Source organism: Lygodium microphyllum, chromosome 28 (assembly GCF_053477565.2).
Source record: "Lygodium microphyllum isolate KBCC chromosome 28, Lygodium_microphyllum_v1.1.10, whole genome shotgun sequence".
Taxonomy (NCBI): domain Eukaryota; kingdom Viridiplantae; phylum Streptophyta; class Polypodiopsida; order Schizaeales; family Lygodiaceae; genus Lygodium; species Lygodium microphyllum.
The window spans coordinates 86,939,595-86,956,741 of record NC_141162.1 but is presented as its reverse complement, the minus strand read 5'-3'; the positions used below and the strand labels follow the sequence as shown (position 1 = coordinate 86,956,741).

Below are 17,147 nucleotides of genomic sequence, written 5' to 3'. Positions count from 1 at the left end.
TCCTCCCGCTTTTTTTCGCTTCTTCAATACCTATTCGGGCACACTTTTGCAGGAGCAGAGACCTCCTCATTTGTCGCACACGTCCAGGCTATTAAAGCCCCTCTTGAGCTATTCTGATGATCATCTGGTGTTGCTCCCCCTCTATTCCGCGCAGAGTATCGTCATCCTTACTTCCCCCCAAAGCACTTTTCAAAATACACAAAAGCTTCTCTTTTTCCCCTCAAAGCATGGCTCCTTTTCCCTTTACCAGAAAAAGCCCCTATCCACAGTGTAAGCTGCTGAAGTTGCCTGAGGTATCCCCCACAGACAACACAAAAGAGGCTAGCATGCCTGAGAAAAAATCTCACATACCAGCACAAATGACATGGCACACCATTTAGGTGGTGTAGACAGCAGTTGTGAGTCAATTCCAAGAACCTGCTGCTTTGTTCCATACAAACTCTTGCACACAAGGTATGCACATTTATGTTTGAACAAATGGTCACCTGGCTCCTTCCATAATTTTTCAACCTTCTCACCTAAATATAGTCTGCATCCTCTTCCCTATCAGCATCCGAGTATATATTAGACATACAGACATAAGCCACTGGATCCTTCTTATTCAATTGCAATGCATGTTCGAAGGCCTGCCTTCCGAGTTCCACATTGCCCCACTTCTGACAAGCACACAAAACAGTAAGCCACAACACAAGGTTAGCTGAATATGGCATCTTCTTTATAACTGCTACTGCCTCGCCTAATAGGCCTGCACGAACAAGGAGATCAACCATGCAAGTGAGGTGCTCCACCGTTGGAATGAGGCCATAGTCTTTGCTCATGCTTTCAAAGTAGATTTGTGCCTTACCCAGTTGACCTGTGTGACTGCATGCTTTAAGCACACTACTGAATGTTATCAAGTTTGGTTTTATGCCTTGTGCCCTCATTTTGTCGAATATATAAAATACATCTTCAGCCTTTCCAAGTTGTGCATATCCTGTGATTAGGGCACTCCAGCAGGTTACATCTTGCTCTGGAAGTGCATCAAACACATCTTGTGCTTTTGTCGGCAAGCCTAATTTCATATACATATCAATCAACGCAGAACCTACATAAATATCCTTTTTCAGAAATCCTTCCCTAACAACATCAGAATGTAATCCTTGGCCCCTGTCTACAGATCCTGAAATTCCACAAGCTTTCATGATGCATGTAAAGGTGAGTGCGTTTGGGGAAACACTGTCAAGTTGCATCTGCTCAAAGCTATTTATTGCTGCCTCAGCACATTCATGTTGTATATATCCTGCAATTAGGACATTCCATGTGCCTAGATCTCGATAAGGAAGCATATCAAACACTGCTTGTGCCTCTGCCAGCCAGCCACATTTAGCATACATATCAACTAATGCAATGCCCACATCCACATTTGTCTTCAATAGCCCTATCCTATCAATCTCAGCATGTATTTCTTGGCCCTTGTTTATAGCTCCAGCCATGCCACAAGCTTTTAAGGTGCAGACAAGTGTGATACTATCCAAAGAGATATCCTCCTCATGCATTTGTTTGAATAATTGTAATGTCTTGTCTCCTTGATCCTGTTCAACATAGACTGAAAGCAACCCTTCATACTCGCTACTATACTCATATGCAAAGAATAAATGTAATCACAACAACTAAGTGTGCATAAAGTATTAAATCGCACACACAACTTTCGGGTGGTTTTCACATCTCGAATGCGCAGCAATACGACATCCACCCCCTCTAATCCTGCGCATCCTCTAGATGGGCCAACTACCCATGATCATTATCATCAAGATCCACAAACAAATCAATCTCTTCGTTATGCATTTCTGGTAGATCAACAAGATTATCAGCCATATCATCTGTCTCTTCCATTGGAGTTTCTTGTCGTTGCTCTTCTCTTGAAAATTCTTCCAATGCATAATCCTCATCATCTCTTTTCTTGAAAATCTTGATTCTTTTTCCAGTAATAGGCACTCTAAGCACTGTCCCATCCAATTCAGTCAGCTCATATGTTGCATTATCAAAAACATGTCTAACTATGTATGGCCCAAACCATCTTTTCACCATCTTCCGAAGTGCAGTATGCTGATTTTCAAGGCTGCTATCAAAGACCAATACCCAATCTCCTTCTTCTATTGCTCTAGGCCGCAAGCGATGCTTGCTATCAAACCTGTCCTTGTTCCTTAGTCTAGCAACTTTCAACCTGTCAATAGCTAGCTGAATATCCTCAGGTCTCCTTTCCAACTGTCGAATCCAAAGAGCTAAGAGCTCTTCTCTCGTCAAATCCTCCTGCCAAGGTAAAACTGACCAAGTCAAAGCACAAGTCTCAATCGGCATAACAGGTTTCTGACCATACATCAACTCTGCAGGCATATATCTTGTGGTAACACTATGAGTCGTACGATCAGCCCATAAAGCAAATGGTAGAAGTCTTGGCCATTCTCCAATCCGTCCTCTGCATGCTTTGGCTAATGCTTTCACTATCAGCGGATGCCCTCTTTCACTCTTTCCATTTCCCTCTGGATTGTATGCTGTGGTTAGAGCCAATTTGATTCCTAGCTGAGAGAAAAACTCCCTAGCTTCATCTGCATCTAATTCACCACGATCCGCAGTGATCTTACCCACACAACCATACCTGCAGAAAATTTCCTCCAATAAAAACTTACACACTGCACTAGTGGTCTTTGTTCTCAAAGATCTGCCCTCAACATGATTGGTAAGATCCTCTCTAGCCAAAACAATGTATCTCATCTGCCATAAACCCATAGGCATGGTAACCAAATCAACTACCCACTTATAATGAATGCATAGTGGATAGGTCGGATGAAGCTCATCTCTATGACGCACTACTGAATACATCTGGCAGTCTCTGCAAGTCTCAACAAAGTGAGAAACATCTCTGTACATGCCTTTCCACCAATATTTCTCCTTGATTTTCTCATAAGTAGCCCATACTCCTCTATGACCAGCCCAAGGACTCTCATGAAACTCCCTCATCACCTGTAACTGTGTCTCTCTATCGCAGACAACCCGCAAAGGTAATCCGCCTCTTTTCTTTGGATGCTTCCAAAGAAATCCGTCCTTGAGAAAATAACCATAGGCTTTCCTTTTGATCTTCTTGAACTCTTCATCTGTCCATTCATCTCTTTTGCTTAGTGTACTAAGGTACTTGCCAATCTGCAACCAATCTCCAACATAGAGATCTTCTATGAAAGCCATAATATCATAGACATGACAAACATGATCAACCATAGTGGCTGAAATTTCTGCATCATCCTCTTCTGCAAGTAGAGTCTCCTCATCATCATATCTAGCTCTAGACAACATATCTGCCACTGGATTATCCTTCCCTGCTATGTGTTTAAATTCCGGATTTAATGACTTGATGTATGCAATCCATCTCAACATGGCTATATCCGGAGTAGAGCAACTCGTGATCATACCAATCAATGGCAAGCAATGTGTCTCTACCACAACTGAAGCTCCTATAAAGTACTCCTTGTCACATTTGAGAGCCGTGACAATCCCCAATAATTCCCTCTTGATTTGCGGATATCTCCTCTGTCTCTCGTTTAGGACTTTCGCCCCAGACCGAATAGCATACCTATTTCCATCTGCATCATCTTGACCCACAGCCCAACCTATGCCAATTGGACTAGTGTCAACTGTCAATATAAGAGGCCTATCACAATTATAATCCGCTTTTCTGAGAGTAGGAGCATTCTGCAATAACTTCTTCAATTTTCGCATGGCTCTAGTGTGGCTCTCATCCCAATAGAATTTTTGCCCCTTTCGAAGCAGCTGATATAAACAATCTGCTATGTGTGCGAAATGAGGTATCCAAATCATATAAAACACACAAGCACCAATGAATCTGCGTACCTCTGAAGTAGTAGAACAATACTCTGCAATCTTGCCTATAGCATTCACCTTATCAGGTGAGGGTTTCCTGCCATAATATCCACACATATGCCCAACAATGACAACCTCATTCACTCCAAAAACAGATTTTTGCCCTGAAAGTGTCAAGTTCACTTCTTCTAACCTGGCCAAAATCTTCTCACATGCTGAAATATGATCAGCCACAAAGTATTTGCATCCCTGCTCATTTAGGCTCTCATTCTTCTCTTCTTCTGCACACCCCTTAATGGGCACATCATCCAAGAAAGGCATAGTAAGCTAAGGTATGTAATCACGAAGGACCTTATGCATGGCATTCATCATATTCGCAACAGAATTAGTGGCACCTTGAGGCAAGGTACACATCCTGACAAGCCCAATAGGAGTTCTCATGGTGGTTATGTCCCTGCTTTCCAAAGCCAGCTGAAACTGATCATAACCTGAATACAAATCACCCAAAGAATAGATGGCACGTCCAGCAAATGCTTCTGCAAACTCATCCACCACTGGACCTATACCAACATTCCTGATAGTAACTCTGTTCACTGGCTGCATATCCTGAATAAATCGAAGAGTACCATTCTTCTTCGGAACTGTAAACCACCTGTTTGAGTATGGTGCAGATGAAGGCTCAAGGATTCCCATCCTGATTTTCTCATTCAATAAATCAATCAGCTTTGGCAAGTGTGCTTTAGGCACTGGAATAGGTCGAAGATTCCATGGAATATGAGGAATAGTAAAAATGACCATAGGAGCAACAATATCAGGATTCACACATCCAATCTCATGTGGGACAAAAGCAAATCCCCTTCCATGACGCTCAAGCATATCCTGAAAGCATTGCTTCTCTATGGGTAACAAGAAATCACCATTTCCAATTTTCAATTCAGCAAGTGTCTTTGCTGAAAATTTATGACCAATATGCTCCGGATTCCTCAAAATTTGTTGTTTAGCAGCCCTCTCTATTTGCTGATCACTGTCAGATGGAAGCGGTACAGCAACCGGCTTCACCTTCTTATCCACAGTTTTGTATTTCGTGTCAACCCTGGCTTCATTATGCTCTTCTGCATTACATAAACCTTGCTGTAAATCAGCAATTCTGCACTCCAATGGCTGAATATTCTCAGCCCTCTGCTCTATGGACTGCATAGAAACATCCCCAAACTCTGAATGCTGAAATATTTCAGCAGTAAACTCTGTTGGCTGAAAATTTTCAGCCCTCTGTCTCTCTGAAAGCTGATCATAACCAACTGGAAACTCTGTTTGCTGAATTTCTTTAGCACTCAACACTCTTTGCTGAGTTACCTCAGCCTCTAACTCAATCTGTGACACAAAATCTGCAATTTCATTAAACATGTCCAGGGATTGCACTAATACATTACCATGACAATTCAGCATATCAGTTTTCAGCATATCTCCCATCTCTGCCATCGTATCTGCACAAATCACACTGTCATACATACCATCTATGTGCTCATTATCCTCCAAAATTCCTGCATTTTTCAAATTTTTCTCCTTCCTGCATATATACTGCCTGGCAGCTGTAGGCAACCTAGAAGTCTTCTAATAGCTTGTTGAACTGTTTGTTGAAATCCCAACATAACCGGAGGAGAAAACACTGCTGCCAGGAGGCGAGAACTCCAATCTCCTCTCCTCTGTACCACCGTCGTCTCGCGAAACGGCGGTACCTAATGAAAACCCGAATCCCTCACAGTGAGCAAGGGTGCATCTCTGAGAGTATCCCTGTTTCTAACATGGTTCACACATAGAGTCATAAACTGAACTGCTCTCATACCATCTTTACTGCGAATCCGTGCATAAGCAGATCCATCATCCATGACCTTTGTTTCCATGCGCATCTCTGTAATGAATGGCTGTCCAAGAATTATGGGATACGAGCATGAATCTTGCACAAAGAAATGAAAATCCTCCTCTACATCACCAATAGAAACCCTGACACTAGGGCAAGCAGCATATAAATCACCTGCAGTATTATTGGCGGCTCTCATACGCCACCCATGCTCTACATCCATAGGCCATCTGTTACTCTCATAAAGTCCACGAACTATGAGATTAATCTCTGAACCATGATCAACCAATGCAACATAAGGCACCTGTTTTTCACCAACCTTTACCATCGTCTCTGTAGTTGCCCTAGCCCAATGGCTCCGCGAAAAGTGACTACGCGGTATCAAAACAGGCTCATCAATTTCAGCATAATGCATAGGCTGAACCCTCTTCTCTACCTGTGAAAAAACAGAAGCATTATCAACCATGACCTCATCCTCATCCTCATCCAACTCTCCAATCAAAACTCCCTGTGTATCAGTGGTAGCCAATGCATGTCTTTTCCTCTTCAGGACCTCCTGAAACTGATCCTGAAACTCTCTTTTTGAGATGCCCAAAATCTCAGAAATAGTGAAAGTCACCTCACTGCCAAGTATCTTATCATTAAAGATTTTCTTCATATCTGTAGATGTCTCAATATCGGACATCAATCTAAATCCTGGCTGCTTTCTCTCTCTAGGCTCTTGCCTCTTTTCTCTCTTTTGAGCATCCTCCATCTGTCGATCTGGCCCTGGTCTTGAAGACGGTCCTGTAGTAGGTGGAGTAACAAACTCACCCCCTCTAGTCTTCTTAACTGCACTTGGATTTTCTTCATCCCTCTTACGCTTCTCCTCAACAAATACATCTGCACCATGAGATTTAGCCAAATAAGCATAAATAGAATACCTGTCAACAGGCGAGTCCCAACCTGTCTCTGATCTGATGCTAGAGCCTGCACTAGTCAAAACAGTTTGCTGAATTTTCCCCTTGTTTGCAGTCTCCATAGCATAAGTCCATAGTGCGGACTGAGTCTCTGAACCCTTCTCAATCTGTACTCCATATGCAGAAGCATCACCTCTAGCTGTCACATAAGAAGTCCGCGCAGCCATGTCCTCCACTAACTTCTTCATTCCACCTTTACCAAAGTTGGTAGCAAGTGGAGCTCCTGTCTCAGTCAACCAAATCTTACCATCTTGCCCCCAATATACCAAATTCTGCCTCCTTGCATCTTGGAAAGAGTCACAATCCCTGCAATGCTGATGCTCTGTACTATCACACCAAATACATCTCCGATCTCTCCTAGGAGCACTAGGAGCACTCCTAGGTGTAGTAGGAGCACTAGAAGAAGTAGTAGGCACAGTTGAAGCAAACTGCTCCTTCAACTTTCCTACTAACTCTGCTTTGACTGACTCAAGTGTCAAATCTGTGATGCCTTTGATTATGTCATCAATAGAGGTAGGCACCGATGGAGCGGATGGTTTTGGAGCAGAAGGTGTAGGCATCGGTCGTGGAACAGGAGGAATAGGTGGAGTAGAAACAGTAGGCACTGGCATAGGCCAAGAAACTGGCTGAGGAGGAGAAGAAATAACAGGGATAGAAGTAGGCATAGGAGCAGATGATGGTGTAGGTGTCATGGAACCATTCTGTAGGCGAGTCTTCCATATCCTCCTCTTGGTCAATGTCGAGACTGCATCCTGAGCATCCTGCCAATCAGTTTTAAGACCCATAGGCTTTGTGGGATCTTCAAGAAGCTCACCCAATTCTTCTTGAAGAGCAAGATCTGCAGCTTGCAAGAAAAGCTCAACTTTTTCAACATCCAATGCTCTTTGTTCAATAGCATCAAGCTGACTATACCTCTTCGAATCAACTCCGAAGCAGCAAGACCTTTGTTTGGCATGTAGACCCACTCTCGGAATGACCGCCGAGTAGCCATACCAAAGTCCTGAAGGAAGTATTCTTCTTTTAGAGCCTTCTTAAAATCTTGCCAATGTGTGTTTTGAATAAAAAGATCAGTCACTTTTGTTCTCAAAGCAGGTGTGACAAGACGAAGGAAGTACTTACTCATAAGTCGAGCAGGAACTCCAAAAAACCCCATCTTGATCTCATATGTCTTCAAATATGCTGAAACATTACGCCCGTCAAATAGCTTCTTCTCACTCTCAACTGCTTCAATAGCCTTAGTCGCGCTGTTTGCATTCTCCTGCTCCGAATAGAGTTTCCTTTGCTGAGACAACTGCTGTTGATGCAATTGTTGTTGCTGCTGCATATACATTTGTGTTTGTTGATTTTGGAGCTGCATATACATGGACATATTCTGCAAAATCTGTTTTAGATCCTCCGTCGAAGTACTTGACGTAGCAGTCATTGATGGAGCTGAAGTAGAGGCAACTGGAGTTGTAGAGGAAGCTGAAATAGAGGCTGAAGTATCTCCCATCCTGAAATTTCTGCGACGCTTTCACGTCGGGTTCACCAAAGATGTCGAAGGGTTTTCGAAAGCCAAGTCGCGACCACTGAGGACTTTGAATAATTTCAGGATAGAAGGATAGATCGTCAATAGTGGCGGCCTCCACAAAGAATCATATTTATATTTCTTCAGAATAGTTACAGCAGCAATAAAAGACGAGTACAGAAGATCCTCAGAGGTATATACAAGAGGTTTAGAAAACAGTTTTAGTACAGATCATAATAATGTCCAATACTATAAGGAATTTGAAGTCACAAATCTGTTCTTGGCATAGGAGAAAAACCAGCAAAATCACTCCTTAATACGAAACATCAATACTCGGTAAGTCTCCCCTCGGGTAACAATAATTTAGTACATAAGAATGAAAATCTTCAGTCATGAATGGACTGGAACCTTATTCTGTCATCCAACCACGATGAGATATCATTCAATATGATGGTCACATTGTCATCAGACTTCCCTTGCAGAAGAAAGTGCATCATCCCTTCATAAACTCGTATGATCTTCTCTTTGTTTTTTTGCACTGTCATACAGAGCCTGGTTTCTGCCACCATATTCCACCTTATTTACCGATTGTAGAGCACTTTCCCCTGTTCTCAAAGCTTCGGATGTTTGGAGCTGTGGTTCAGCTCAGACAACTATGTTGACAGTCTCCTGGATGACATACATTGCAGGTTTGGAAGGATCATGGAAGCAGAGCATGTGCTTTCCTCTTCTATGATTGTTTCAGATCGTCAAGTTGAATCTAGCAAACAAGTTGATGAAGGTAGACACACCATCATGCAAACCATTTTGGCAATTATTGTCTGTCGATGTTGGAATATAGACTCGATAGACTGGAGCGATGAGTGCAGATCGGGTGTGATGTCAACTCCAACAACGGAGAGTTCTTTGTTGGACGAAAAGAGGCGGAGGTGCTTTATCCTTTTAAGTATCACCGACTTTCATGAGATATATTGTATAGAGCTCTTGTGGAAGGTTGATCTCGTACTCGCTTCTTCTCATGCTCTTCTTAACCACAGCAGTGTCCATGCCTTCGAGCTCTTCCATTCCAATAGTACTGTCCACGCCTTCAAGCTCTTCTGCCAGCTCTGTAACAGCCCGATAACACCATCTGCAGTCGCCTTATCAGTTATCACCATGCAGTCCTTCGGTCTGAATGAGGTGGGCTTGTCCAGTGGAAAGCACCTCCATGCTTTGCTTTTCTGTCAAGCCTGTTTTTTATTCCGTATGCTCTCAGATTTTTCAGATGGCAGTTTTTCATCATCACGAAGTAAATCTTCATCCTCAGGATCCATAGGCATCTTCATCTTTGGAGGGTTATAGACACTAATATCAAGCAGATCCAAAGGTATGCCCAGATCAGGATCCACGATAAGCCCTTTCAGCTTCATGTATAATTCTGTTTGGAACGGATCCTATCTGGTCACCACTACCATACACAGTATTCCAAGGTGCTCGTCCACTGTTCCCACAGTTTTGACGTTTTTCTCTTTGTGCGCCCTGCAATTCTACTATGTTCGCCCACAACACCAGACTAAGATCTTAGGCTGTTAGAATGCCAATGTGAAGTCATGGAAACACCACTGTTTATTAAGGAAGTTTCTGTATATAGTCCAGATTGGGGTAATTCTATAATGCTTTGATCTGCTGTGCCATGATAGCTTGCAAAGATTGGAACTGGCCAATAACCTGAGTCTGCCTCTTCCTTACAAGGGTCCCCTCTTCCTCCCGCTTTTTTTCGCTTCTTCAATACCTATTCGGGCACACTTTTGCAGGAGCAGAGACCTCCTCATTTGTCGCACACGTCCAGGCTATTAAAGCCCCTCTTGAGCTATTCTGATGATCATCTGGTGTTGCTCCCCCTCTATTCCGCGCAGAGTATCGTCATCCTTACTTCCCCCCAAAGCACTTTTCAAAATACACAAAAGCTTCTCTTTTTCCCCTCAAAGCATGGCTCCTTTTCCCTTTACCAGAAAAAGCCCCTATCCACAGTGTAAGCTGCTGAAGTTGCCTGAGGTATCCCCCACAGACAACACAAAAGAGGCTAGCATGCCTGAGAAAAAATCTCACATACCAACACAAATGACATGGCACACCATTTAGGTGGTGTAGACAGCAGTTGTGAGTCAATTCCAAGAACCTGCTGCTTTGTTCCATACAAACTCTTGCACACAAGGTATGCACATTTATGTTTGAACAAATGGTCACCTGGCTCCTTCCATAATTTTTCAACCTTCTCACCTAAGTATAGTCTGCATCCTCTTCCCTATCAGCATCCGAGTATATATTAGACATACAGACATAAGCCACTGGATCCTTCTTATTCAATTGCAATGCATGTTCGAAGGCCTGCCTTCCGAGTTCCACATTGCCCCACTTCTGACAAGCACCCAAAACAGTAAGCCACAACACAAGGTTAGCTGAATATGGCATCTTCTTTATAACTGCTACTGCCTCGCCTAATAGGCCTGCACGAACAAGGAGATCAACCATGCAAGTGAGGTGCTCCACCGTTGGAATGAGGCCATAGTCTTTGCTCATGCTTTCAAAGTAGATTTGTGCCTTACCCAGTTGACCTGTGTGACTGCATGCTTTAAGCACACTACTGAATGTTATCAAGTTTGGTTTTATGCCTTGTGCCCTCATTTTGTCGAATATATAAAATACATCTTCAGCCTTTCCAAGTTGTGCATATCCTGTGATTAGGGCACTCCAATAGGTTACATCTTGCTCTGGAAGTGCATCAAACACATCTTGTGCTTTTGTCGGCAAGCCTAATTTCATATACATATCAATCAACACAGAACCTACATAAATATCCTTTTTCAGAAATCCTTCCCTAACAACATCAGAATGTAATCCTTGGCCCCTGTCTACAGATCCTGAAATTCCACAAGCTTTCATGATGCATGTAAAGGTGAGTGCGTTTGGGGAAACACTGTCAAGTTGCATCTGCTCAAAGCTGTTTATTGCTGCTTCAGCACATTCATGTTGTATATATCCTGCAATTAGGACATTCCATGTGCCTAGATCTCGATAAGGAAGCATATCAAACACTGCTTGTGCCTCTGCCAGCCAGCCACATTTAGCATACATATCAACTAATGCAATGCCCACATCCACATTTGTCTTCAATAGCCCTATCCTATCAATCTCAGCATGTATTTCTTGGCCCTTGTTTATAGCTCCAGCCATGCCACAAGCTTTTAAGGTGCAGACAAGTGTGATACTATCCAAAGAGATATCCTCCTCATGCATTTGTTTAAATAATTGTAATGTCTTGTCTCCTTGATCCTGTTCAACATAGACTGAAAGCAACCCTTCATACTCGCTACTATACTCATACGCAGAGAATAAATGTAATCACAACAACTAAGTGTGCATAAAGTATTAAATCGCACACACAACTTTCGGGTGGTTTTCACATCTCGAATGCATAGCAATACGACAACGTGGCCCATGGCAAAGCACATTGCATACCATTATCGATAAGTCTATTATCGTGCATCTTAAATCTCCTAATTAGACTTTATAAAGTGTATGACTAATTTTTAGCCCTCTTAAGAAGTCGATGTAATGGTACTCGTAAAAAAAAGCAAAGTGCATACCATTACCATAATCATGGATATGTTATCGTTCCAATATATACACACATAGGTGGATACATCTTGAGTAGACAAAAGCTATCCATTTGAGTAGACATACATCTCCATAAAGCTATCCATTTGAGTATACATCTCTTTCTCTTTCTCTCCCTCTCTCTCCCTTTCCCTCTCTTTCTCTCTCATTTCCTCTCCCTCTCACAATATATCCTAACACTCTCCAAAAGCAAAAGGGAGAGGGAGAGAGAAAATGCACTCTCCCTCCCTCCCCCTCTCACTCTCCCTCTCCCTCTCTTTCTCTTTCTCTCCCTCTCTCATTTCCTCCCCCTCCCTCTCCCTCTCCCTCTCCCTCTTTTTCTCTTTCTCCCTCTCTCTCTCTCTTTCTCTTTCTCCCTCTCTCTCTATCTTTCTCTCCCTCCCTCTCCCTTTCCCTCTCTTTCTCTCGCATTTCCTCTCCCTCTCTTAATATATCCTAACACTCTCCAAAAGCAAAAGGGAGAGGGAGAGGGAGAATGCACTCTCCCTCCTTCTCCCTCTCCCTCTCCCTCTCTTTCTCTTTCTCTCCCTCTCTCTCTCCCTCTCCCTCTCCCTCTCTTTCTCTCTTTCTCTCTCATTTCCTCTCCTAAACAAGCAAAAGAGAAAGTGATTTAAACCTTAAACAAGAAAAAGGGAGAGGGAGAGAGAGAATGCACTCTCCCTCCCTCTCCCTCTCTCTCCCTCTCCCTCTCTTTCTCTCTTATTTCCTCTCCTAAGCAAGCAGAAGAGAAAGTGATTGTCCATGGGTGCCATACTGCCCATGCATTACATGTGGGCCAAACTAATTATTAGGGCCTTGCCCAAAATTCCCATGCTTCCCATGTAATACATACGAACCAAACTGAACATTGGGGCCTTGCTGCCCAAAACTGCCATGTGCATTCTGCCTATTGCCATGTGCACCTATGTTAGGGCCTTGTTGCCCAATATTTGCATTTTTCCCTTGCATATAGCTTCCACTACAGGGGAGGTATTGTCCCAAGGAAGGGCTGGAAGGGTTCGTCACGAGTGAGTGGAGGATGAACTCATCATGTTGCATAGAGGGATCGCCCAGCTCATAGGTGCTATGGGGAAAACCATGGGTGCTACCAAAACCTTGCTAGCCACATCCCATCTCCAAGGGGGAAAGGAGGTTGGTCTCACAGGGAGGACCATGCTCCTTGGGCTGAGGTGAGGAGGGTGAGAGGGTGGAGATGAGGGTGCCCATGCGCTGTACAGGCAAGTCCATCTTAGCCATCATCTTGCTATGATGCTAATCTTGGCGGTTTTCCACCTCCCTATGGCAGTGTTTTAGCTCTCAATGTTGCTCATCATGATGGGTCTCATGTTGACATAGTGTGTCGTTAAGCATAGCAAAAAGGTCCATCTTGGGGGCCCCTTCTTCAAGCATGTCTTCATGATCCTCTTGGGCGCAGAGCTAGGACCATTCATAGAGGCATGGGAGTGCCTTATTTCACATTGAAAGTCCTCTTGGGCCTTTGCTTTTCCCTTGTGGCCTGTCATCCTAAGTGCAGTCTACTAGACCCCCTGTTACAGAAATGGAAATATCTTGAGCTAGGAAGATCCGATCACCAAAATTTCTAATTCAAATTAAAGCTCTTGATCCCCTCTACGAGGCTATGTAAAAATATCCTTGACAATAAATGATCAAGGCTTTTCTATAATTGACTTTTGTGGGCTGACTGTGTAGGATTGCTGCCTATCCCAAAGTACTTCTAAGCACAAAATTGGGCGTATCTCCCAAACCTTAGGGTGGAATGGGAAGATTTTTGGCTCTGATCGAAGGGGACAATGACCTCTTTGAATTGAGCTATGGGATGTGTCCTTAGTCACAAAAAAAGAATTTGTTTTAATTTACTTTTGTTAGCAATTCCCTGAGTCTGCATCTCTGCAATACTTTGCAACTTCCATGCATCACTGTGAGTGGGAACCATGGCCAATATGAACGAAATCCTTGCTTATTAGGGCTAATAAATTTCCAGAAAGAGCATAACCTTACCAGAAATGGCATCTCAAGACCAATCATAAGCATCATTACCAAGATTGCCAATCAAGGCATAGGCATACCACCATGAGTACCATTGTCAAGTTCACTTATTGTTAACTCAGATTTGGTCATATCCTCTGGAGTCAACACTACAAAGGCTTGTTGGAATCCTTTTGAATAAAAACAACTAAGATCCTTGGGTGCTCCTAGTATTGATGTCAGGTCTCAATGACACAACGTGACATAAATATTCAGAAGAGGGTCAATCCCTTCCTGTCCATGACCAAAGCTACTACAAGTTGCAAACTAATGTAGCCATGTTTCCAATGATTGCTGAATTCACCCTAGGCATCATCTCTCCTTAAGCAATCTTCATGTTGTCATAGGAATAGTCCACACTGTATGATGTATATGTCTTGCATGTCATGATAAGAATCCCCTCATACATGGGGTGGTATCCACTACATACAACACCCTTGATATGGCTATCAAAATCAATAGCCCTCCAAATCAGGATTTTAGTACATAATTTCAATGCCTCGGCTTTATAAATTAAAAATCCCACTCCCTTTTAAGGTTGTCAATCGAAAGCTTCAATTCTGTATTTTGTTTCGCAAGTTGTATGGGGCAATCTCACAATGTGTACAACCAAGAAATATAATCATTGTCACATTAAAATAAGTCCCATGAAAGCTAGTAGCAAGTACTTTATCTACACAAATAATCTCATCAGTCAGAGATCTGAAATGCTAGCAATAGTGTTTGGAATTGCAATCCCATCACATAGGCTAATTGCACCTTTCAACGCTTGAAATTTTTGAGCTTAGTTACGTGCCACATCATTGATGATGAAGGTTTGCATACCTAAAACATGGTTTGGGGGTACACATTGCTAGTCCACAACCCAAGCCCATGAAGAAGAGTGGCATTGTTTTTCTCAGATTGCAGTTATCGAGATCACAACATACCCCTTTGAACTAGATAGCACAACTCCTTGCGCTCCTCATGAATTTTGAGCAGCTTCTTTTCAATGCCTCCTACTATACATGTAGATATATTGACCCTGAAGAAGAGGACAGGCTTGATAATCCCCTTTCTAATTGATGATCAAGATTACACAGAAGCAGTAGCACCATGTGCTGGATTGGGGTAGTCAATAGAAGATTTACATATCTATAGATCCTGCCTGTGCTCAGTGGCAAAGGAGATCTCTATTCACCTCTAACAATCTCAATCATCCATGGTGACAATTGCCCTACGTGCTGATGCCTTACACAAAAAGAAAAATTCCACATGCAAAAAAAAATTAATCCTCTTGATTGAGAGGAATGTACCTGGCTAGACAAGCTGCAACTAGACTTGCTAACAAAAGTGGTGGATAATATTACCCATAAGATCTGAATATTTGGGCCAAATACTTTCAAAGCACCTCAAGTTTGTAATAAAGTCCCATATACCAAGCACTATAATGCTTATAAACAAAGCAATCGATGAACTTGAAGTAGAGTTGTAGTCTTGATAGACCAATTGCTAGTGATGTTGGGCCAACTATATGGATTTGGGGACTTGAACTTCCTGAGACAAGAAAGGCAGATTCTCTGGAACATTCACATGGTGTCGATTGACTTGTTCACGAGGTAGATCAGTAATCTCCTTTGTGCGTCACAAAAAGATGACAATCACATAGACTTTGATGCATCCTTGGATTCATAGAAACTAGAAGATTTCCCTTGACATTCTGATCTATCAAGTCTTAGAGACCAGGTACTCAATCAGCTTCTAGGAAGTCTACACCTCTTGAATCCATCTTCCAATCCAATCACCTGGAACATTTGGCTTTACTATTCTTAACCAATCTCAACCAAGCTAGCATGTTCAGGGCACTTGCTATTCCTGGAGCTGGCATCACCTCTCTTGGTCAGCAAAGATCAACCTTTGTTGGTCAGGAGGAATACCCTCCTTATCTTGAATTTTAGCCTTGACATTGTCTATAGTATCCAAGCTTTCAACTTCGAGGGTGATGGTCTTTCCCGTCATTGTCTTCACAAAGATCTGCATACCACCGTGAAGATGTAAAACAAGATGGAGAGTACTTTCTTTCTGGATATTGTAGTCTGCCACGATGCAACCATCCTCAAGTTTTTTGCTAGCAAATATCAGTCTCTCTTGGTCTAGCGGGATGCCCTCCTTATCTTGAATCTTGGTCTTCACATTATCAATGGTGTCAGATCTCTCAACTTCTAGAGTGATCATCTTGTTGTTTAGGGTTTTGACAAAGATTTGCATGCCACCATGAAGTCGTAAGACAAGGTGCAAGGTGCTTTCCTTTTGAATGTTATAGTCAGCAAGGGTACGTCCATCCTCAAGCTACCCACCAGCAAAGCTTGGTCAGTAAAGATGCAATGATCAAGCTATTGCGAGATGATTTTAAGTGTAGTAGGAACCCCTGTAGGAACACTTTCCACCCTAATTTATGCCTTCATCTATCACAACAGGAACACCTATTGAGAACATGAACTCCAAGAGAAAGCAACAGTTCTTTAGGGACATCAGCCAGTGGCCATGGAGTAAATGGGTGGCAGAAATTTGAGATACACAAAAAGGATCAAGAGTTTGGCCGAGTACATTTGACACAGCTAAAGAAGCACTCCAAGCCTATGATGTTGCTACTCGAAATATTCCTTAACTCTTGTTATGGGTGATGCAAAAACAAAGAAGATTTCTCTCTTCTTCTGTTGGATTGAGAATCCATGGGAGCTCCTCAATAATGAAGAAGAAAACTCTCCTTTGAAAAGTAACCGTGGTCAAAATTCTCTCCAAGTCTTGTGGCTCCTATGAGATTTCCAACCTTAAATACCCCATCAATGTAATTGGGTATTCGCATGTGCTAACCCCGTGTAAGACCCTCTAATCCCCATTCTTTACATAGAATTGGATGTGAGAAAAGAGAAAGAACAAAGGACCAAATACCTATGCTCTGATACCAACTATAATGAAGGAGACCTAACTAATCTAATTAAAAGAGAGAGAAAGAAGGACATAAGGAAGAAGACTGCAAAAGAGAGAGAAGAAGAGAGTAGAGGAGAGAGAAAGACTAGGAGAAGAGAGAGAAAGATAGGAAAAGAGAGAGAAAGAGGGGAGAGAGAGAGAGGAATCCATGGGAGCTGAAGGTGAAGGTGAGGAGATAGATTTGTATTTATCAAATGGTACCCTAATCAGGTCCTTGTACACCCTAAATACCCCATTAGTGTAACGAGGTATTCACATGTGCTAACCCCGTGTAAGACCCTCTAATCCCCATTCTTTGCATACACACTTCAAATGCTTT

General features: G+C 42.6%; 2 protein-coding genes across 2 annotated transcripts; both read right to left on the bottom strand.

The window, feature by feature from the left end:
- Positions 1–518: 518 nt before the first annotated feature.
- On the bottom strand, positions 519–9,585 carry LOC148011713 (pentatricopeptide repeat-containing protein At2g03380, mitochondrial-like). The gene is made up of 3 exons (XM_087670406.1): positions 9,426–9,585; positions 9,130–9,315; positions 519–1,345 (listed from the first exon to the last, which is right to left on the bottom strand). Exons 1-3 carry the CDS (start codon positions 9,583–9,585, stop codon positions 519–521), a joined length of 1,173 nt encoding a protein of 390 aa, XP_087526532.1.
- An 850-nt stretch (positions 9,586–10,435) lies between these two features.
- Positions 10,436–16,072, bottom strand: LOC148011712 (pentatricopeptide repeat-containing protein At2g03380, mitochondrial-like). The gene is made up of 2 exons (XM_087670403.1): positions 15,775–16,072; positions 10,436–11,262 (listed from the first exon to the last, which is right to left on the bottom strand). The coding sequence occupies exons 1-2, from the start codon at positions 16,070–16,072 to the stop codon at positions 10,436–10,438; spliced, it is 1,125 nt and encodes a 374-aa protein (XP_087526529.1).
- Positions 16,073–17,147: the final 1,075 nt, after the last annotated feature.